Source organism: Caretta caretta, chromosome 4 (assembly GCF_965140235.1).
Source record: "Caretta caretta isolate rCarCar2 chromosome 4, rCarCar1.hap1, whole genome shotgun sequence".
NCBI lineage: Eukaryota > Metazoa > Chordata > Testudines > Cheloniidae > Caretta > Caretta caretta.
The window spans coordinates 60,987,780-61,010,494 of NC_134209.1; the positions used below are offsets into that span (position 1 = coordinate 60,987,780).

The following is a 22,715-nucleotide window of genomic DNA, read 5'->3' on the forward strand; positions in this document are numbered from 1 at the left end:
AAGCCCTTGATTTTTTATTTTAATAAACTGTAGTGGGGAAACCAACTTCTATTCAAATCTCTAGCTTTCACCAAGTGTCTGCAGCATAAGGTAAGCTTTTCACCCAGTTTTGTTTAACAAATTGCCCACCATTTCTCAAATCTCTTAGGAGATCTTGCCTATATTTCTGTTTGCACTGAAACTGTCTCATGATAAAACCTCACAAAATAGGGATGAGTAACAAAAATTAAAAAGGGAGTGGGACAGCATTTTTTAAAATTAACTGTACTGTTTTTTCGTCTCTAATCAAAAGAGATTCAGACAGCTCTTCCCCAACACATCAAAAGTTTCACAGGTTTTTGAAAAAATTCCAAAAATAATATATAAACAATTTTCCTCAATTAGATTCAGATGTAAAAAAAAGAAAAAATACAGCTAAGTTACTTCAGGAAAATATGTTGGAAGTCATTCACAGAAAAGATGTAAACAACCATCATGACAATATGTCAAACATAAAGCATTTTATCCCATAACTTTGCTTTTTAGTAACCATTAAGAATCAAAAAGAAAAGGAGGACTTGTGGCACCTTTATTTATTTGAGCATAAGCTTTCGTGAGCTACAGCTCACTTCATCGGATGAAGCTTATGCTCAAATAAATTGGTTAGTCTCTAAGGTGGCACAAGTCCTCCTTTTCTTTTTGCGAATACAGACGAACACAGCTGTTACTCTGAAACCTGTCATTAAGAATCACATCACCATCTAGGATCCGTTTTAATGAAGGATTAATTAAAGGATCCAGCACAGTTTACTTTAAACAAAGTCCTACTGCAGCCCATAGGTGTTTGGTTTGAGTAGTGAGTGCAGAATCAGACCTACATTTAGGGCAATGCTTTAGTTGTCAGAAGCTGTTGTCCTCTCAAGGAAACATTTAATCTATTAGAACAGGCAAATGACTGTAGGAGGAAGGTCAGTAACTTAACTGGGATCAGATACCTGTGTGGTAGGTGCACGGGGTTCAGTAATCTGAAATGTCTTGTTTAAAAAATGCTTGTCTGTCTGATTGGTTTAAAGAATAAGCATGCTGCAGACATGGCCATTTAATTAGCCAGAGTTTAGTTTAATGGTTACAGCATTTGAGTGAAAAGCAAGTGGTTCTGCTGTCCCTGGAACAGAGTGGTGACAAGAATCGAAAGGCCTTTCCAGTTTGGGGCTTATCACAGTGTGGCTGACCCTTTAAGGGGAGCTGGGTCTCAGCCCCATCTGTGACATACTTAACTTGCCACCCCAGGGGAAAATGGGTCATATGACTCAATCAGGCCTCTGGAATAGATAAGGGAGAAGCCTGGATACTCAGATGCCAGAGGAGAGATGGAAAGAGAAGGGAGGCCTCCAGGAAAGAAGCAAGTCTTGGGAGCTGCTGCTCATTAGAGAGCCATCCCATAGGAGTTCAGGAAGGACTAAGAGGGAGAAACTGGAAACAGCCTGGAAACGGCTGAAAGCTGAGGTGTGTCAAGTTGTATGAGTTATTGAAATTGGACCAGACCCTAAGAAAGAAGGGGCTGGGCACTGTTTGATATTGGCAAGACGACTCTGGCTTTGTGTTTATGTTTGTACTGGTATAGCCTGGAAAGGGTGGTGTTTTTGTTAATTACTTAGCTGGAGGGCTAAATCACAGCAGCAGCCAAACTGGGCTATGGAGTTTTTGAGCAGTCTTAACAAGGGGGAGGGGGGGAGTGAGGCCCAGTGATAAGGGCCACCCCATGCTATGAGAGAGTGTTTTGGGGGTGGCAACCCCATTACAGAGATCGACTGAAAAGTTCTGAGAGAGAAGGAAGAGTCCCACATTAATGTGGACTTACCTAAGAGCCTTCTGAACCACCTTGGCTTCTTGTCCCATATGATAAAGAGGTAGTAGGCGGGGACACCAGTCAGGGTTATTGCAAAGCCTATTCCCGTATTGACAGGATCAGAGTAAAGTGACAGTGCAACCATGAAGAGGCAGGTGAAGGAAAACAAAGCTGGAATAAATAGCGGCACCTGAAACACAGGCCAAAAAAAACCCCAAAAAACGTTATTACTTTCCACTGACCTTGGTTATTGAATGACACTGGTATTTAATGTTCCATGAAATGTAAATTGGATAAAACACAGCAGCACACTATGGTTCCGCAGAAATACTAGTGTTTTGGAACATGTCTTTGAAATGTGAGTAACTAAAGAATATAAATTAAAGACAGTGTGACACAGTAAGTTCTACAGCAGTCTCTTAATTACACACTAAAACACCACAGCACTTTACATCCTTTAAAATGTAAGAGTCGTAAATATGTTATATTACAAAAGTCCTTCCTCTAGTCCTCTCTTAGATAAGCAGCACTAACTATAGTAAAGATTTCCTCTTTGATAATTACCTATTACACTCTATTTTAAAATAAAGCAAAGCGCTCAAGTCACCAGCTGTCTTGTAAAATTATTAAGTACATACTGATATCCTTCCTAAGGTACAAAACAAAATCTGGCTGGAGGAGCGCAAGTTAAATTGTCATTTGACCACGGATAAAAGATATTTGATAGCATTAGGTAACTGACAGTTACTGAAGAAGTATTGTGCTTCTGACAGCATGACTGATTATGTTATCAATGCCATTCTGAAAGCAGAAAAAATAGCAATTAATTCTCTCAACTTTCGAGGGTGATGCTGTAAACTGTCTTTTCACCTCTTTGAAGGAGGTGCATGATGGTGCTGCTAACTAGAAGCCTGGTGTAATGGAGAATTCTCAAGAGATGATCCCCTTGCCTTTAGACATTACCAATTCTCTATTGTACCCTGTCAAAGTGTTGTAAAAAAGAAATCACCGAGAAATGTGCTAAGCAGCTGCCCTTCATTTATACGCCTACAAGAATGCAACAAGGCAAATTATTTTCTAAGTTAAGATAAGTTTCTTCCTCATATTTAAATAGGGATAGGTTTTTGCTACTCTTATTCATGCTAAGTACTGTCTTGCTATACAAGTAACCTCACTGGGAATATTCACATAGTAAGGTACTACTTAATATAAATAAATGTGGCAGAATCAAGGCCGAAATAACTAGCAGGCCAGATGGAGCAATTTTTCTGGGTGCAATTTAGTGCTCAAAAGTAACTGTTGTGGGTACAAATACCAGTAATTTAATGTCTAATGACCTGTTTGTACCTGAAATTGGTGATTAATGCCAAATAAGGCTCTGCAGAGAGATTAGGAAAATAAAAATTAAAAAAATACCTTCTTGATGTCTAATTACCAATTTTTGTTCCTGACATTAATTCTGGTTGCAAAATGTAGATGACGTTGTTTGGGCCTGCAAACCAAAGGCCAGACTGAGGCCCAGCTGCAATGCCCCCAAAATACTGGCAGTTTGAAAGATACACAGCTGTGTACAATTAGGAGGCATCTTCAAACAGTTTGTTAGATTACAGAGCAGTCAGAACCTACTACCTTAGTTCCTCAACATGGTGTGAGCAAAATCGATCAAACACCTTCATTTTCACACACGAACCTAAATATAAACATACAACTGCTTCTCCCCAAACCCCATCAACGGTGAACAAGAAAGACTTCTTCTCTGGAGAGAAACATGGCTAGATTAATATATTTGCTCTTCATCAGAGATCTTGTAGCGAAACAAGCTGGGAATTCTAAAGTTAAACATTTAAACTACAGTAAAAGAATCAATTCTGTTAGCATCGGTTGCCTGCCAGCAGCTAACATTTTACTCCAGAAAATCTGTTCCCTTAACATCAGTCTGTGGACTAGGCAAGGGTTAAGTACAGGGAGAGAGATTTATGTAAAAACAGTCAGATTGCTGAAGTTACCTTGAAAGGACGAGGCATATCAGGACGTTTATATCTGAGATAAATCAGCCCAACAACTACCAGCCCAATAAAAAGCCACCTGGCGAAACTGAGGAAGTTCAGGAGGCTGTACAGATCCCCAGTGAAGAGCATTATCATTGTTAGAGGGTGCTGCAAAAGAAATTCAGAGCATAAGAGAGACTTAATGCACACACTTCTTTTATTTATATCATCTTGTATTTATAGTATGACTTTCGTCCCATAACCAATCACAAACTACACACATACTGCACCTCTGAAATGCAATCACCTCTGGAGTGGAGAACAGCAGCTAAATTGTCACCCAGAAGGATGTACACAGCAGGGGAAGGGGAAATTTTGGTCAACACCAGGAAAGCCCCTACCCTTATGAGAAGTGCCCTGAGATCTTTAATGTCTACATAGAGCACACAGGAACTCAGGTTATGTCTAAACTAGACTTTTGCACTTTGGCAGTTAATTAAATTTGCAGTTCCTAATATGTTTGTAAAAACTAGTGTAGAAACTCCACACACATTTGTTCTAGGCTACAAACTTTTTTTTTAATCAGAGGGATCAGCCTAGGTTAAAGAATAAACATTTATAGCCTGGATCAAATGGCTGGGGATTGTCCACACTCGCTTTTACAAGCATGTTAAGTATCACAATAACGCAAGGTAAAAATGTCTAGTGAAAACCAGCTCTCTGTTTTTATGGTCTAATTCAAAAGGCACAGCCAATTTATCCTTTTTGGAATGAAGGGCTAGGTCAACCTGGCTATAGGCTATGTGTTGACTGCCAAACAAAAAAGTAAAAAATCCTAGTGGAGACAGGCTGTGTAGTTTTTACTGAGATGTAGTGAGGCAAGGTCAACCCTGGGTGGGAGGTGGAGGCATGTAAGGCTGGCCTTGCCTAGCTAAATTGTGATAAAAACTACCTCTACCTTGTCTCCACTAGGATTTTACAGTGAGATAATTAACTTGTTTGGTTTTTCAGTGAAAAAAACTAACGTACCACACATAGATTTTTGGCAGTAAAGACCTCTTTGGGATTTGGACAGGAAGTGTAAATATTTCAAACATGGGGCTTACCCCACTGAACACCCCCTCTGACTTCCAGCCCATTATCATTTCCACAGTCCCCCAAATGTGCTAGTTTTTTTTACAAATAAAAGATACAGGATAAAATCCTCACCTCATGAAATCAATGGGAATTCAGCATTTGACTTCAGTGTGGCCAGGATTTCACCCATAGACCGTGCCCCCCTAAAATCTAACTTTAAGCATGATGCTGCAATGCAGGGAAACCAATGGTGGAGGACAGAAATAGGGGTAAGACACAAAAAAGGCTACAGATAGGATCACATGGTTACTTCAGCTTGTTATATGCACATCTTGATATTAAGAGTTCCCCTAGCCACAAATAAGCTGGCATGTAATAAGCAATATCTTCCTTTCTTCACTTTGTGTACTGAGCCTCGAGCACTGAATGTGCTCATTTTCCTCCTCTCCCCAAAACAAGCTCAGCCCTCTACATAACACACAACAGGAAAACGCAGAGATGCTAAGGGTCAGGGCAGAAAATCATCTTTGTAACAACTGCACTTATCTCTAGGATGGCATGAACAACAGGAAGAGTCTGCATAAAAGCCATCTTCATATAGAAGCATGCTGCTTCTAGAAGGAAAAGTAGTGTGTGTAACTGGTACTAACACAATAAAAGGGAACTCAGGAAAGCTGCACCGTGCCAAGTGCTAAACAGAAATGTAAGTCACAAAAGAGTCAATAAAATATTTAGCAAAACAAATGGAAGATTGCAGGGTAAACCAAATACATTAAAACATTCTCCCCCCCCTCCCCGCCCCCACTTAGGGAACCCAATTTTCAAACTTGGGCACCTAAATTTATGAATAAATGAATAAATTTAAAATTAAACATTTAGCGTATGGCTCCACTGCAATTGGATGTGTGATTGCAGCACATGGAGACATACCTGAGCTAGCTTGAATCTTGCTAGGGCAGGTACCAATAACAGTGAAACCGTGGCAGCGTGGAAGCCAGCATAATATGTACCCAGCCTCCCTAGCAGGCTTGTAATCAGGTAGCTAGCCCATCCTGCTGAGCTCCGTTGCTATTAGCACTTGCGCTAGCTAGACTAAAGTTAGCTTGGGTGTGTCAGCACGTGCTATAACCACACCTGTGTCTGACTGCAGTGTAAACAGACCCTTAAACTGATATGTGCACATTTAAAGTGAGTATTTAGGCACCTATTGTAAGTGTTTATTTAGGCCCAAATCCTGCTATCTGATTGAATCAGCAGACTCCCTACACCAACATGGAGTCCCACTCAGGTCGGTGGGATTGCACATGTATACAAGGGTCAAGCCATCTGAAGCAGGGCCATTGGTTCCTCAGGGCCTGATGCTGAGAGGTGCTGAGTACCCCAATTCCCACAGAAGACTGAGTCCTAAATGGAAATTTATTTACAGACATAACGTTAGGCTACTGAGTTTGAAAATTAGGGCCTGAGTTACTGCTCTTCTTTTTTCCTAATGCTTTCCTGTATAAATTAGTCTTCAGTGTGAACACAGAGCCAACTTTTAGCTGTGAGTCTGTCTTAGGAATTGGTAACTGGCCCATCACTATACTACCTTGTGCTTTTCCTTTCTTCTCATAGCCCTTTCACAATTGTTTCTCTGTTCCCCATCTTTTCAGACACGTTCTCACAAAGATTAAAAAGCAATCGCTGCACTGATCAGGGCTCCCCCCTCCTACATTACCTTTGTGTATCATGGTTTGCATTTTTCACATTATGGTGCTCTCAGACACTACTGTTTAGCTATGCTTCCAATTAAGTGAATTTGAGTTTTATTTTTCTACTTCCTTTTTCTATGAGAATTCATGTCACTGAAAGGGGTCCAATTAATCACTTTCTTTCAACTTTCCAAATCCTTAGAAATAAAGTGTAATGAGACAGGATTTAGGTAGCAGCCACAAAGAGCTAAGTGCTACCATCAGAAACACAGAGGAGGAGGCACTAGAATAGATCACTTCAATGCCTACATTCCTCTGCCCCTCACCAAACCCCAAAATATAAATAAATAAATGAGACTCCAGCAGTGCCCCCAAGTTCTGCTTGAATCCTCCTGTGCAAGCCTGTAATACAGAATATTGCACAGGAACATTTGGTTATATGATTTACCAAAACAATGATAGCTGGCAGAGGAGTGTGCTTGCGGACATGAATCATGGACAGAATTTCCGGAAGGTGACCCTCACGGGATGCAACGTAGAACATCCTGGTGAGAAGTAAATGTGGACAGACTTTAAATACACTCTATTACAAAGAGAAGTCAAAGCAGTTCACTAGAGATGCAGAACACATTCAAAGTTATCCTCAGCAGCTCTACTTATTTTTATTAAAGACATTCAGATTTTAAAAGATAACAGAAGCCCATACTCAGAAACCAAAGCAAAAGGCTTATAACCATTCCCCATCCCGACATTATCAGTCTTTACCAGCAGTTAATATTAGTGTTTTCTCACATTTACCCTACCCCATAGAAATAAAGCATCAATTCATTAGGTATTACATTAAAAGGATTAATTTTAAAGCAATTCACAGGGCTTTAGCAATGTGATAGTAATGCCAAACATGATAAAAGTCATAAAGACTATTGTAGTCAACCTCTCCTGATAGTTAAAGGAATTAATCCGGGCTTCATTTGCCCTTCTTGGTTTTGGGTCATGCCTTAACTAGTTCAAAAAAGAACAAGATAAGTTCATGGAGGATAGGTCCATCAATGGTTATTAGCCAGGATGGGTAGAGATGGTGTCCCTAGCCTGTGTTTGCCAGAAACTGGGAATGAGTGACAGGGAATGGATCACTTGATTCCCTCTAGGGCACCTGGCAATTGGCCACTGTCAGAAGACGGGAAACTGGGCTATATGGACCTTTGGTCTGACCCAGTATGGCTGTTCTTATGGTCTTACCCACCTCCCCCACACACTCCAATAATACCTGGATCTTCTCACCTGGAAACTGCAAAGACACCACCATTCATAGATCCAAAGCAGGAAAGGGCGACAAATATTGGAACGGCTAATGAAAAATTTCCCATTAATCGTTCAGCAAAGGTCTGGTAAAAGAAAGCAACATGAATTAACAGAAAAAATAATAGTTTCTACAAGATCCCATTCTATAACTTTCTGTGACATTGTACTGCACATTTGTCATCTTCTCTTCACTGGTGGGATCCAACTTACTGTGGACAAGTGTCTCCCACTCATACTCAGTGGGTAGCACCTTATTCAGACAGCAAAGCCTTATTTCAGTGTGGCTACTTATCAGTTAAGGTACTATTTCATGGAAGAGGGGTAGACTCTGCCCCTAATATTTGTTTTAAATAGTGTCAGCTATCAACTATTCATTTACATTCTATGAAGGAGAATGGATGTCTAATCCACATTTGTCATACATATACAAACATGCATAATATTTTGTACAATGATCACCACACTGAGCTTCCAAAAAAAAAAAAAAGGAGTACTTGTGGCACCTTAGAGACTAACAAATTTATCTGAGCATAAGCTTTTGTGAGCTACAGCTCACTTCATCGGAACGATGAAGCTGTAGCTCACGAAAGCTTATGCTCAGATAAATTTGTTAGTCTCTAAGGTGCCACAAGTCCTCCTTTTATTTTTGTGAATACAGACGAACACGGCTGCTACTCTGAATACTTAGCTTCCGTCATCCTACAGTCTATAATAGCCAGTCACATCTCACTCTCCTAGGTCATTACTATAAGAGTTTTGTTTCTTATCCTCATGGTTTGAAGGATCACACAGATGCTGCCCGTGATTTTCTGTGGTCCCACGAAACATTCTGCTGCTAGATTTTATAAATGTTACAGAATTAGTCATTTGAAAACAGGGTGTTCAGATTCTCCTATTGAAAAAACCCTTAGCTGTATCAATATTGGCATGTGGTTTTACACTTGTTTATTGCAAGACAGATGCCAAAAAAATAATTGACACCACCACAGTTCAGCAAAACACTTAAACCCATACTTGACCTTAAGCATGCACTTAAGTCCCAGCAACTCTAAAAAGTCAGCTGAATAGGGATGGGCTAATGCTATCCACAAGTTTAAATTCATCCCTATGCATCAATAAGGAATCCAATAAAGTCAGTGAAACTTAAGCCCATGTTTAAGTGCTTTGCTAAATTGGGGCCTTACAAGAGTTTTTTTGTGTAGCTTCATTATAAGTGTCCCACCTTTTTTATTCTTATTTTCAGGGGGAAATGATCATCTTTAACAGCAGCAGATCCACTTTAACTGTAGCCAGACCTATACATTTGTATTTTTCCTCCATAACTTACCACTGCCACGGCCCCTGAATTTAGCAATTCCTCAGGGCTGATTGTAGTGAAATAGGCCACATTTGTTAACACATAGCCAACTGTGACAATAACCATTGAAACGCATATTGCGAGTGGTATGTTTCTGGAATACACAAAGAAGCTCATTAGTTGCAATCTGCTAGTCATTCCCTGAAAATGAGGCAAATAAGAACATGAGAAAAAGCCATTTGGTCTTTGTATCCCTATATCTATGATTGGCATGAACAGATGAGCAGTTGGTGATCTAAAAAATTATAACTAGAAGCTACAGGTAAAAATAAATAAATTTATGTTCCATGTCTCTAATTTGAATCAACTATTCAAATAATACATAGTCAGACATATTCTGCCCTCAGTCAGGCATATGCAACAGTGCCCTCAAAAGCTCTACCATGTGCCAACTGACATTCACACCCAGGAGTGAAATTTATGAAGATAACTGAAGATTGAGTTTGCCTCAGAAATAGCAGCAATAAGCATGAAAAACCTTGCTATTTTATCAATATAGGAGAAGGAACAACATGTTAATAAATAATAATAAGAGCTTTGTATTATACAACACTTTTGATCAGAAGCTCTCAAAGGAGCCAGTGTCATTATCCTTTTTTTTTTTTTTTAATTAAGGGAAACCAAGGTGCAGAGGCAAAATGACATGTCCAAGGTCATGCCAATGGCTGAGCTGGGAATAGAAACCAGGTCTCCTGAATCCCAGTCCAGTGCTCTACTCAGTAAACAACACTGCCTCCCTTAAAATGACCTCCTCTGGTTCAGACCAAGAAGGGATTCAGCTTTGAGAAATAATTAATCAATCCAAGTTAACAGGAAGCAGCATGGTAGATACAGGATATGCATTGCCTTGAGAAGGGGTTGCTCCTGCTTCTTGGCTATTCCCTTCAGTCAGGAGTAAAGCTAGGTGAAAACAGATTTTTTAAGTTCACTGGCAATTCTAAAAATCAGGGAAGAATTTGTTTTGGGTTAACCTGAAATGGAATATTTTTAAAAATTTTCAGCAAATTGAAGAAAAAAATATAATTGTGTGTCCAATCAACATCTTATTGGGCTCAAAACAAAAAACATTCTTTCAAAAATGGCAAATCAAAACATTTTGATCTCAATGCTTTACTTTTGATGGGATCAAAAGGTTGTTACATGTAGCAATCTTCTGTACGAAAAACAAACAATGGACACGGTCAACTATGGGAGGAAAGAAGGAAGATCAGGAGTTCTGGATGATCCACAGAACCTGCTAGCACACATCCCAGAAGAAATAAAATCAGCTCCCTCAAAGAGCGCCTTTGGGATTCAACACACTGACCCATTATGTGTTGTTTTTTGTCATAACTCTTGCAAACTACATTGCCACTCCTAGGTAAGAATTTAATAAGGACCTTCTTTAACATTGTAGGCTGCTGGCCTGTCTTCCACAAAGGCTCTTTTCCTCAGAGCTTAATTTATTATTCAAAACACAAACACACAAAAAAGTTATTCCCAGTCTTCCTGTAAGCTATCCTGGAGCCCCCTCTCCAGTGCCTACCACAAGAACCCATAGGTTTGCCAATTTTGGTTGGATGTATTCCTGAAGGTTTCATCACATGACATAATCTTTAATTAAAGATTCATCTTTAATTCCTGGAGACTCCAAGACAATCCTGGAGGGTTGATAACCCTAGGAACCAACATTCTTCATGTGGTGCTGTTCCCTTGGCCCAGGGACTTCCTCCTCCTCCTCCTCCTATCACTACCACTATCACCATCACCACCCAGCTCCTGGCAGCTCTCCCACCATCTGAGCCATTTTCTGGCTCTTATAACTACCTCGTGCCCTTCCAACTGGGTCTAAGAATCCCTTCTACCAGGCCCAAACACCTGTCCTTAAAGGGGTCTGCCTGAAAACAGGACTGGCTGGCTCTAGGCCCCCTGGCCTTTAAAGGGGCAGAGCACCCTTGTTGCAGATACCTTTACAGACCTTTCAAGTTGAAAGTAGGTTATGGAATGAGATGTTAAAAATGCAGTGGTGGTGTACACTGTTCCCCATCTGAACTACATTAGAAACCATGGTGATGAGTACTATAGAAACTAGAGAGATCATTAGGATCATGTAGCAATGATTGCATGATGGACATTGTGGCATTGCATAAGCCCAATGCTATTACAGGAAGAGGCCCACAGTCTCAGGTAACTATAGAAAAAGGGAACCCATCAGGTTGTATATGTCACTCAATGCAAGACACAATGGCGGGGTGGATAGCACACAATACAGAATTCGAGTACTGGTGGGAAAGCCATGAAATTACTGCATTGTTACCAATATATATGTCCTCTACTTGCTGGTATAATCTCCTATTCTGACTTTCTTGAGTTCAGGCAGCCAAAACCTTCAACTACCTGAGCTAAATCTGTCTGCTCTTCATCTTAAAGATGAAAGGCTTATGAAACTTAAATCGACAAAGGAATTTACGCATATAAAATCCAAATTTAGGTACTACTGAGATCCACAAAACCCCTGTTCAGCTGCCACCAAATGCTGAAGGCACCTGAATTCATTTGTATCTACATTTGCAGGGTAAAAGCCCCTTAGGCACCTAAGTTTCTGCTTCTGGGCATGCTGCCTGGCACAGGCACCAGGACACCTATTTCACAACTAAGCCCCAGCATGATCTTCAAACCAGGTGCTTATAGGCAGGGAAACATCTATCTTGCCTATGGGGCCTGAGCCAGTAGGAGTGCTAAGAGCATGCCTGACTCCTTACAAAAGAGCCGGGGGGGAGGAGGAAGCCTCTGATACAGCCTTTAGGCCAATGGTGAGGATACAGCAGACGCTCATTAGTAGCAACATATCAGTGTCCTTTTGCTATGTTGTTCCGAAGTGGCTGTTGCTGTTATGGGTAGTGTCGACAATTCACAGTAGGGAAAGTGTTCCCAGGGGAAATGTTGCTTGTAAGCGGCAGTTGCTCTTACAAGGTGTGGCTGCAAACAAGTATCGATCTCACCTAGGATGTGGTACTCACCTGGTTCAATTCCTTCTCTGCTTCAGGAGTAGGGACTTGAACAGGGCTTCCCCACCTCTCAGGTGATTGCCCTAAATACTGGACTATAGTGTCACTCTCACTCTTTCTGTGGGCCAGTTAATATTTAGGGAACATTCAAACATCTGGGTGCTTATCCCAACCGAACCAAGCCTCTACACTTTTTAAGATTTACCCATGACTAGTTACTATTGAGGGGCAAATCCCACCTTCCTGCCCTACATATGGTGCAGTTCCAATGCAGGAACAGGGAACTCTGAATTGGGGGTGTGCACACCATGTGCTCCACGGAACACAAGTGAGAGAGGCTCCCTGCATCCCAGAAGAATTAGGGGGTAGGAATGGAGTTGGTAAACCTGTAACTGTATAGATGCAAAAGTCATTCATCTTCCCTACTGTCAGAGCTCCACTACTTAGTTATGGACCGGGAGAGAATTTCTTCCTTCCTGGATTCTGCGGACCTCCCTAGGTCACAGCCCAGTTACTCAAGCTATACACTGGGTTTAGGATTTGATCCTAAGTGTAGCAAAATCATAGCTCATCCAGCAATCTGGTCTGCTACTGCATTACTCACTGTAAATATTTTCAAGAGAAACATACAGGGAAGACACAGTAAGGAAAAGATGAGAACCTGGGGATAGGAAGAGCAACTTCAATAAGTCAGGTTATGAACATTCCCAGAGGTCTACAGCTCATATCCCAGCTTTAATGACAAGCTTTATAACAACAAACTGTCAGTGGTCAGAGCTGAGACCACTGCAGGCTGCTCTTTCCACGAAATGACAGTCATACAGTCAAAATATGCTCAACAGATTGAGCTGAGTTCACAGTCATAACATATGGTGTGTCTCCGCACACCGTATAGCTCCGCAGCCAAGCAAAAAGTCATTTCCTTGTATTCACTTTAAATGTAGATTTTACTAAAGCCTTAGCTCAGCCCACTGTCCAGGGAAAAACTCCGTACACAAAAAAGTGAGGCTACAGGCCTGCAAGAAGATGTGAAAAAGGAGCAGTTATAGATTAGCAGCTGAATAAAGGCAAAGGAGCAAATATAAAAAGCAAAGTAAGAGAAAAACTACAGTAAAACAGGCACACACAGAGAAAAAAAGTAAACAGAATATAGGAAATGCAGGATCTTAAGCAATCAATGATTTGCTCATACTCCCTTACATATCTTTGGTGGAATATAATGCCCAGGAAAAGAGAAGAGCTCACTTATGGGCTTATCCAACCTACAGAGTTGTACTAGTTCAATTTCAGGTGGGATTTTAAACCTACTTACTGTATTTAGTTCAATTAGTGCAAAAGGCTGTGTGAACCCTCTTAGTTTGGCTGAAACCAGATTTATTTCAATACAGTTTAAATTGTTTAGGAGCAAGTTTAAACTGATCTGAAGTATGTCACTCTTAAAACAGAAATAAGAATGTCCACCTCGGGGTGTGCACTGGTTCAGCTAAATCGGTTTAATTTAACTGGTGCAAATTTTAATGTGGATAACATATTTGAAAGCAAAGGCAATTCTGAAATGAGATGAAGGTTTCAGTCTTCAGTAATGCATGCAACAAACAGCCATTATCTGCCAAATTCCTATCTGTCTAATGAGAGTGTATTACCCTTACACTGCAGCAATTTCATATTAAATTCATTGATAAAAGGCACAATCTCTCATAGAACTCTGCTCTCCCTTTCATATGATAAGAACATGATAAGTCAAATTTCCTACATAGTCCAGCAAAATTGCAGATTTTTACTCTTCAAAGCTAATATAAATTATGGGCCTGATCCTATCACTGAAAGCAATTGGATTTGAGTTCTTGATTTTCAGGGGAGCCGGATCAGACCCATTGTTTGCAAAACATAATGCAACTCGTCCAGTGTACCAAAATAAACAAAAAACAAAGCAAATTACTTATTATCATTTGGGTAATAAATGTACTATCTTGTAATAATGGTGAAAGCAGTTAATATTACTGCTGAGTAAACCCTAATGAGCAGAAGTCTTAACTTCTTTCAACATGGCTACAAAGTTATTATGGCAGGACATGAAGTTTGGTTTTCATTATGCAGTACTGTACATACTGTTTATTTCTTTAGTGCTGAAAATTTACCATCATAGGCCATTCAGGTTCCTTTATAGGAATTACCCTTGTGCAATGATATTTCCTCAGGGAATCACTGAAGTCTTTTAAAAACAGTTCTGTAAGTGCATTGCTTCCAAATTTGGACAATTTAAAAGTTGTCTATTACATGGGTAGTAGGGCCACATTCATGGTGGGAGACGTCCAGAAGACATTTGTGCTACAGGTTTCCCCCAAATAATAGTCATGGAAGAAAATAAATGCAGCACAGAAAGGGAGCAAACATGTGACTAGTGCTTGGAAAGAGTCAGGAGCTCAGAAGGAGCCAGGAACTCAGTGGAAGCACAGAGGACGCACAGGCTAGGAGTAACATCTCTGGGGTCTTAGGTCTGTATCCACAGATTTTCAGCCTACGCCTGCATGCATGAATGCATCAAATCCACAGACAGAACAAAAGGATGTGTAACATTTGCAAGTCTGCATCCACAGATCTGTTGGTATTTCCCATGAAGAATGGGGGGCATACAATATAACCCATTATGGTGAAGGAGAAATCAAAATGATTCACACCTGTCCTGTAAAGTTTAAAAAGGCTGCCATCTTCATCTTCTGTAGCAGGAAAGGGGGTGGGGATGTAAAACGGACACAAAGAACTGAAAAAGAGTACCACCTCCAAGGGCAATCGAACACAAATGGGCTTGAAGTTGTGAACTTTTTGTACTGTGTGGTTTAGAACCCCAGTTTTCACTGCTTCAGATCCTGAGTGAGCATTTTTGAAAATACTAATGGGAACATGTGCAATAATTTTTAGGCTTGTAGCCTTGAGCCATAAGTGATTATTATTTTGATTATTGTAGGGAACATTGTGTGAAGAAAATCACAGCTCTTTTCCCTTCAATGCCTGTCAATATGTTTCATTCCCAGCATCCATATGTTCTGAACTAGGATGGTTATTTATGGTCTTGCAGCTCAGACAATCTTAAATCAAGTGAGCTCTATTCATCGTCTTTTGATCATGACTTTCTGTGGAGAGAAAGGGTAGGCCATTAAGCCACAATTTCATTTGCACCACGCCATGTGCCAAAGAAGTTATTGCTAGAATGAGAGTTAAAGGACCTGATTCTCTGCTTCACTGTATTAGTTTTATGCTATTGATATCAATGGAGATACACCAGCATGACAGAGCATGACAGGTGTAACAGAGTAGAGAATCAGGCCTTCTCACTTTCTGTCACCTAGCAAGGAAAGCAAAATGCTTTTAATTACTTGCTTTTTGACTCACCTCACTTGGATTATAATTGGTTTCATTTAATAAAGGGCCTGCTGCATGACTAACTGACTTGGACAGGTCAAACAATGTTAAAACAGTGGATTTAATTCACTACTCTGAATATTTATTTATTTATTTATTTGTTTGTTTTACAGCAGTGGCTTAAAATGCTCTCACAGCCAGAACTCAAGACCTATAATGGTACCAGCTGTAAGGGCTAAACACTGATCTCCTCAGCATATTGTCCAAACCAAACATTTTAATCTCAGGACTGAGCAGAAGTAAACATGTCAAAAGCCTTTGGCAGGTTTGGTGCCAAGTGCCCCATTCACACACTGGTTATTTTTAACATGGTTTAAACTTGACTACAGCCATACCATGTTCTAACGCAGTTGGCTGGCCAGGTTGCACATTAGAACACACGATTCTAAATATGTTCAAGCCCTGGCTGCCATCTAGTAAAGGTGGTATCTTCCATAAAAAAAAAAAAAAAATTTACAGAGGAATGGAATGAACTCGTTCAGCTGAAGCTTGGTGTAACCAACTAAAGAGGGTTCACACTTTTTATTGTTTTAGACCATAGAAGGCAGTAATGATAAATTGTTCAACTTTTGACATTTTTGCACATTTACACTTTAATCGGCTTTATATCATGTTCATAATGAAATCCCTCATCTTCCTGCACAGAATGGATAAGCACTCCTGGTATTCTCAAGGAAACATCAGAAGTAAATGATATATTAAAATTTAAGGCCCAGATCCTCAGCTGTGAGTGAACAGCACACAGAACATCTTCGGAGTGAATGTGTGTAGTGGGGCAAGTGTGTAAAACTGGATTTGAACCATGTTTGTACTCCCCAGGTCCTGAGCAGACTGTGCAATAGCCTGGTCTTCCAGCCTCAGTTAGACTGTCCTTAAGGCTGCCCTAAATTTCCGTATCTGCCAACAGGTCTAGAGGGAAAGCCTTGGCCATGACCCCTTTGCAACCTGGATTTTACAACCCTAGGTCTCAGTTTTACCTTCTCCTCAGCTGCTACAGGAAATGCATAAACACACACATCCCAATAGAAGGCTTAAAAAAATAGAGGGGGGCAATTATATATTAAAAAATGAGAGAGAAAAATATTTTATTGCACCAGGTTCTCATATGACTTCAGAATGATTGAATTTCTGAACTCCTGATTTATGAGCAGGACGTACTGCCCCCAGCCAAAATCATTTTTAGTATGAAAAGAAAAAAAAGAGAAGTCTCCTGAAATTCAAGTCAGATTTAATATCAAACATAGCACATGAGTGCTGGGTGTGCTGCCGCACCCCCTGGCTTGAAATGGTTTCCATCATATACAGGGTTTACAGTTTTGTTCTATGGCTTTCAGCACCCCCCACTATAAAAACTGTTCCAATGCCACTGACATAGCAGCAGCCATATTCAAGTGCTTTCCCATAAATCATGAAGACCACACTAGCCAATGAACTGGCAGCCACGGGCATGGAACTCAGAGGTACAAACAAGGTGATCTGAGCTGGGAAAGTAGTTGCTCTGGATGTCTGAGCCAGTTGAAACCAATTGCCGTATAACTATAATGTCATTGCCTGGGAAGAGAGATGGGGCAGGGGATGGGTAAGAGAGGAGTATCCCATTTAGCAATACATTAGCTGTCAAATCATCTGTCTTTGTCATAGTAAGGATTGGGACATCTTGACTGTGAAAGGATTTGGGAACTCACATGCACTGATCTGCATGTATATCTATTATCTATATTGAGGACACATGTTTCTGTTTTATGTAATAGCAAATTGCACACTAATACCTCACGTAATGTAATGGAGCAGACTGGCTAGGCTCCTACCATTCTGAAAATGAACTGCTGAAGTTCAGAGCCTTGTAACAAGCAGAGTGAATACAAAACACTTTGCTCAGATGCTACCGCAGAGGTGGAGGAGAACGGTGCCCTCTGCTTCTTGCATCTGAGCTTTTTAGGAATCATCGTTGTTAGCATTTTAATAACCTCGTTTGGTAACAACAAAGGATGATATCTTAGGTTCACAAGGTAAAAAGAAAAAAGGAATCAGACTTTTCATATTCATTAAATTCTTTGACATTTAATTCTTAACAGGAGAGTTTCAACAATGACAAGGATCATAAAGGAACAATTTGCTGCTGTATGTTACCATTGATATTTCAGCATGAATTGAAATAGCACTATTCAGTGATGAAAAGAGCAGCTACTTGTAACAAAGAGCGCCATGGAAACTGGAATATAATTTACCAACAAAGGCTGTTCTATTATAGGAATTTAAAATGAGAAAAATGGTAACGCAAGTGCCTTGAGGGACATTAATTAGTTAGCACTTTTCAAAAATAAGAGAATTTTAAAGAAAATTAAAGGAAGACATCTTAACAGTATTGCACTGTGACGAATGGGCTTATCTAGCATGTAAATAACTCTCCCCCAAGAGAGCAAGGAAATGAGATCTTGCTAGATATATTGCAGCAAACTTACTATGTGCACTGCATGCTTTATGCAGCACCTAGAAATAGGTACTGTAAGAAATGATCGAGTTCTCACACAGCACACCAAAGCCAGAAAATTCCAAGTGTGGTCTGAAATATGCTCATGCATATATGGTATGATATGCCGTGCACGCTGCAGACTGACTGGAGATCCCTGAAATGAGTTTAACGGGGACTTAAGATTCATCTTTGAATTTCCTTGCTTTGACTTTTGTGTATAGATAACATCAGTTCAATACAACAGGCTAAATTCTGCTCTGTTAAACTTGTACAGCTCCACTTTTCAACTGGAGTTGCATGGGTGTAATAGAGAGTAGAATATGCCCATATTTTAATGACAGGAGAAAGAGGTAGATACTGGTCTGAATTTTGAAAGGCAACCAGTGATCCTGTGTACCTCAGTTTTTGGGTGACCAAGCTGAGTGATCTTAAAGGGGTTATTTATTCTGCTTTTAACCTTTTATGAATGTCAGGCCCCTTTAATGAATCTCACATTTGGCATCCAAAAAGAGAAGACATGCCAGATCACTAGTCACTTTTGAAAGTCTTGGCCATACTGTCAGTAAGAGCCAAATGTGACCTACAGTATTTCTAAACAAAAGTTACAATCTTTTTGGGGATTGTCCACTGGTTAACCCATGTCTATGGCAAAACAAAATGATCCACAGCTCTTTCACACCAAAACTTAAACAAAAAAAAGACAGGTTTCAGAGGAACAGCCGTGTTAGTCTGTATTCGCAAAAAGAAAAGGAGTACTTGTGGCACCTTAGAGACTAACCAATTTATTTGAGCATGAGCTTTCGTGAGCTACAGCTCACTTCATCAGATGTTTACCGTGGAAACTGCAGCAGACTTTATATACACACAGAGAATATGAAACAATACCTCCTCCCACCCCACTGTCCTGCTGGTAATAGCTTATCTAAAGTGATCAACAGGTGGGCCACGAGAAACTGCTGAATTGGAATTCATTTGCAAATTGGATACTATTAATTTAGGCTTAAATAGAGACTGGGAGTGGCTAAGTCATTATGCAAGGTAGCCTGTTTCTTCTTGTTTTTTCCTACCCCCCCCCCCAGATGTTCTGGTTTAACTTGGATTTAAACTTGGAGAGTGGTCAGTTTAGATGAGCTATTACCAGCAGGAGAGTGAGTTTGTGTGTGTATGGGGGTGGGGGGGATGTGAGAAAACCTTGATCTATGCAGGAAATAGCCCTACTTGATTATGTAAAGAGTTGTCACTTTGGATGGGCTAGCACCAGCAGGAGAGTGAATTTGTGTGGGGGGTGGAGGGTGAGAAAACCTGGATTTGTGCTGGAAATGGCCCACCTGTTGATCACTTTAGATAAGCTATTACCAGCAGGACAGTGGGGTGGGAGGAGGTATTGTTTCATATTCTCTGTGTGTATATAAAGTCTGCTGCAGTTTCCACGGTAAACATCTGATGAAGTGAGCTGTAGCTCACGAAAGCTCATGCTCAAATAAATTGGTTAGTCTCTAAGGTGCCACAAGTACTCCTTTTCTTTTTACAAAAAAAAGAGTAACTCCTCTTTAAGATCCACAATATGTCATGCTATTCTGCCTCAGAACTAGCATAGATGAACACCAAAAATAAAAACCAAGTCTCTCAAAAATGTGCAAATATTTGTGAAGCCAACATACAAAGTAGTACACGAACATAGCACACATTCTAGTGCTCCATAACAAAACAGCTGTTACTCAGATAGACTTCAGGAAGCACGAGTTACACATTTGGACTTACTGGAGGGGAACGGGGAAAATGTTAAGCAGATGGAAAAGGATAAACTTTGGCTTTGATCCTACAAGCAATTTAGGTAATTGGAGTAAGTGCAGAGCAGATTGCAGAACTGGGGCCTTGGTGAGAAAAAGTGTTCCCACAGACCAAGGGCCGTTCAGTCCAGTATCTTTTCTCCAACAGTAGCCAACACAGAAGCGTCAGAGGACAGTTTAAGAAACCCTACTGTAGACAGTTACAGGATAACTGCTCTTACAGAAAAAATCCTTCTAGTTCTCAATAGACAGACATTGGCTTAAGCCCTTGAAGCATGAGGATTTATATCCATTCCAAAACATAAAAAATATATTTACTATGATGACTCTGGATATTGTTCATATCCATATGAATATCTAATCCTTTTTAGAATTGTGCTGATATATTGACTTCAGTGATATCATGTAGCAATGAGATCCATGGGCCATTTGTGTGTTGCAAAACTATTTGCTTTCTATCACTTTTGAATCTGTCACTATTCAATTTTACACAGTAGCTCTTTGTTCTCATATCTTGACACAGGGTAAATAAAATCACCTTGTCCCCTTTCTCTATACCATTCCTTATTTTATATCCTTTTATTGTGTCTCCTCCCATTTGCCTCGTCTCTAAGATAAGCCAATCCCAGTCAACAGTTCAAGCTCTATTCATTGAAGAGTTTTACATGCCCTAATTATTCTCATTGCCTCTCTTCGAACACCCTCTAATTTCCCACCCCGGCCGCCTTTTTTTGTTTTTTTGCTATGTCCTTGTCAAGATAGGGTAATCAGAACTACTTTTAATACTTCTAAAAGACGAGTTAGATACTATTGTAATGCACTCAAAAAATAATGACATGATAAAGATGCAAGTAATAGCAGTACTTAACCCAAAAGTCCCATAAGTTAATGAGAATAGATACAATAGATCACAGCAGCATAACTTGCAAATGCTATATTTATTTAGGTATTTTTGTAAATGCAGATTATTCACTCTATAGCTCTTCTGGAGCTGTTAAGGTCTTATATTAATCCACTTAATTCACAGTTCATGGACACAGACTGTAATGTAAGGTAATGACTTTCAGAGATAAAAATCTTATGTAATGTTAGTTAACAATAGCCCTTTGTTTAAAGTGCCTCTATCATTGTTCCTTTCTTTAAGATTCCAAAATATTGAAGTCCAAACTACCAATGTATCAGTCAAACTGTGAACTAAGAGCTTAAAAAAGGTCAGTATACAATGCATATGTATATCTGAAAGCAGTATCAACTAATTCAAATTACATTTGTTTTGATAAGACTACAATGTAACTTAAAAATAACTTAGCTGTTGATTAAAGTAGAGTGAATAATGAACGCATCTGTTGTATATTTCATTCAGATAAAAAAAGTGAAATTAATTGATCAAGTTATTCAGCTAGCTTTACTGCTGACTCAGGTAGAATATGTGCTTCTTTTCTTCTGCATGTGTAGGGAGGCTATCCCTCACATGCAACCAGTAGGAAATAATTCTTCCACAACACACTTTGATACACTAAAATACAGATTCAACTAACACACCACCTTCCCCAACCTAGCTATCAACATACTACCATCAGAAGCAAGCGTTAACCAGGAGATAGGGATGTTTTCAATGAATCCTGGTCAAAACAGCAGCAAGGTGCTTCCCCAAGCAAGGTTCCCTAGTTGTCTGTGTGGAAAGTGTGCACTAGATCTACCCAGCATCATGCTGAACTTGCTGGGTAGATCATGTTTGGTATCACATTTAGAGTTTAATTTTATTTAAAGCCAAAGCATGAACCAACTCCATATACTTTTGTGAATCACTGCAAATCAAAGCCCCCCATTACTGTACAGGTCTGCTAAGAATAGAAACACAAACATTAATGTGAGAGAAAAGAAAAACTACCTTTTTCAGTTGGAGCTATTGCAAACTCCCGTTGTCTTCCATGGACATTGGAGCGTGCCCTTTGAATGGAAGTTATGCAAATATATATTCTATAAAACCGTTCATAAATATTTGCATTTTATTACAAATAACTTGCCTGGTTCTTAGTTCAGAATGTGATCAGACACAACTGGCAATCAGATGTACACATCTGGAGTTCTTTAATGTTAATATCATACTTGTTGTAGCTGCTCCACTCCACAGAAAACCATGTTGTGTGATTTCAAAAGGGGCCAAATCTTGCAGTCGTTACTCAGGCAAAACTCCCACTGATTTGACTGCATATATTACACATCTCTGAACCCATCTTAGTTTAAGTGAATTCAGTGCTTTGAAAGGTACCAAACTGATAGAGCCTTTTGGTCAAACCACATGCGCTGTGACAGATACACAGGACAAGAATGGAGCAGGGCATAAAACACTATAAAGTGTACAGAAGGCTCCAGAGGATTTCCACAGCGTCCAAGATACAAGCCATTCAACTAAGATACACTCAACACATTTGATGAAAGAATTTAGCTCCCAGTATTTACATGAGAGTTCACAATGGCCATGTTCTCTCCTATATAAAAAAAAAAAATTCTCACAGTTCTGGAGCTTTCAGAGGAACAGCCGTGTTAGTCTGTATTCGCAAAAAGAAAAGGAGTACTTGTGGCACCTTAGAGACTAACCAATTTATTTGAGCATGAGCTTTCGTGAGCTACAGCTCTTTCCACCTGTCCTGCAGGAGATTTCTAGTTTTTCAGTGTAAATCCCAGTAAGAAATTCTGAGTTCCTATAAAAAAGGACACTATCTTCTTGCTCGAATGGTAACAGTATAAAGCTTGAGGATTTCACCTCAGTGAAAGATAAAACTGTTAAAATATACGAAC

General features: G+C 39.9%; 1 protein-coding gene across 1 annotated transcript in view; it reads right to left on the reverse strand.

Annotated features, from left to right (window-relative positions):
* SLC7A11 (solute carrier family 7 member 11) overlaps positions 1-22,715 on the reverse strand; it is an 81,260-nt gene that overhangs the window by 12,929 nt on the left and 45,616 nt on the right. Inside the window, exons 7-11 of the mRNA XM_075127648.1 lie at positions 9,214-9,337; positions 7,866-7,969; positions 7,033-7,129; positions 3,835-3,984; positions 1,841-2,018 (exon numbers count right to left, since the gene is read on the reverse strand). Coding sequence (XP_074983749.1) covers positions 1,841-2,018; positions 3,835-3,984; positions 7,033-7,129; positions 7,866-7,969; positions 9,214-9,337 — 653 coding nt within the window. The remainder of the gene's footprint in view (positions 1-1,840; positions 2,019-3,834; positions 3,985-7,032; positions 7,130-7,865; positions 7,970-9,213; positions 9,338-22,715) is intronic.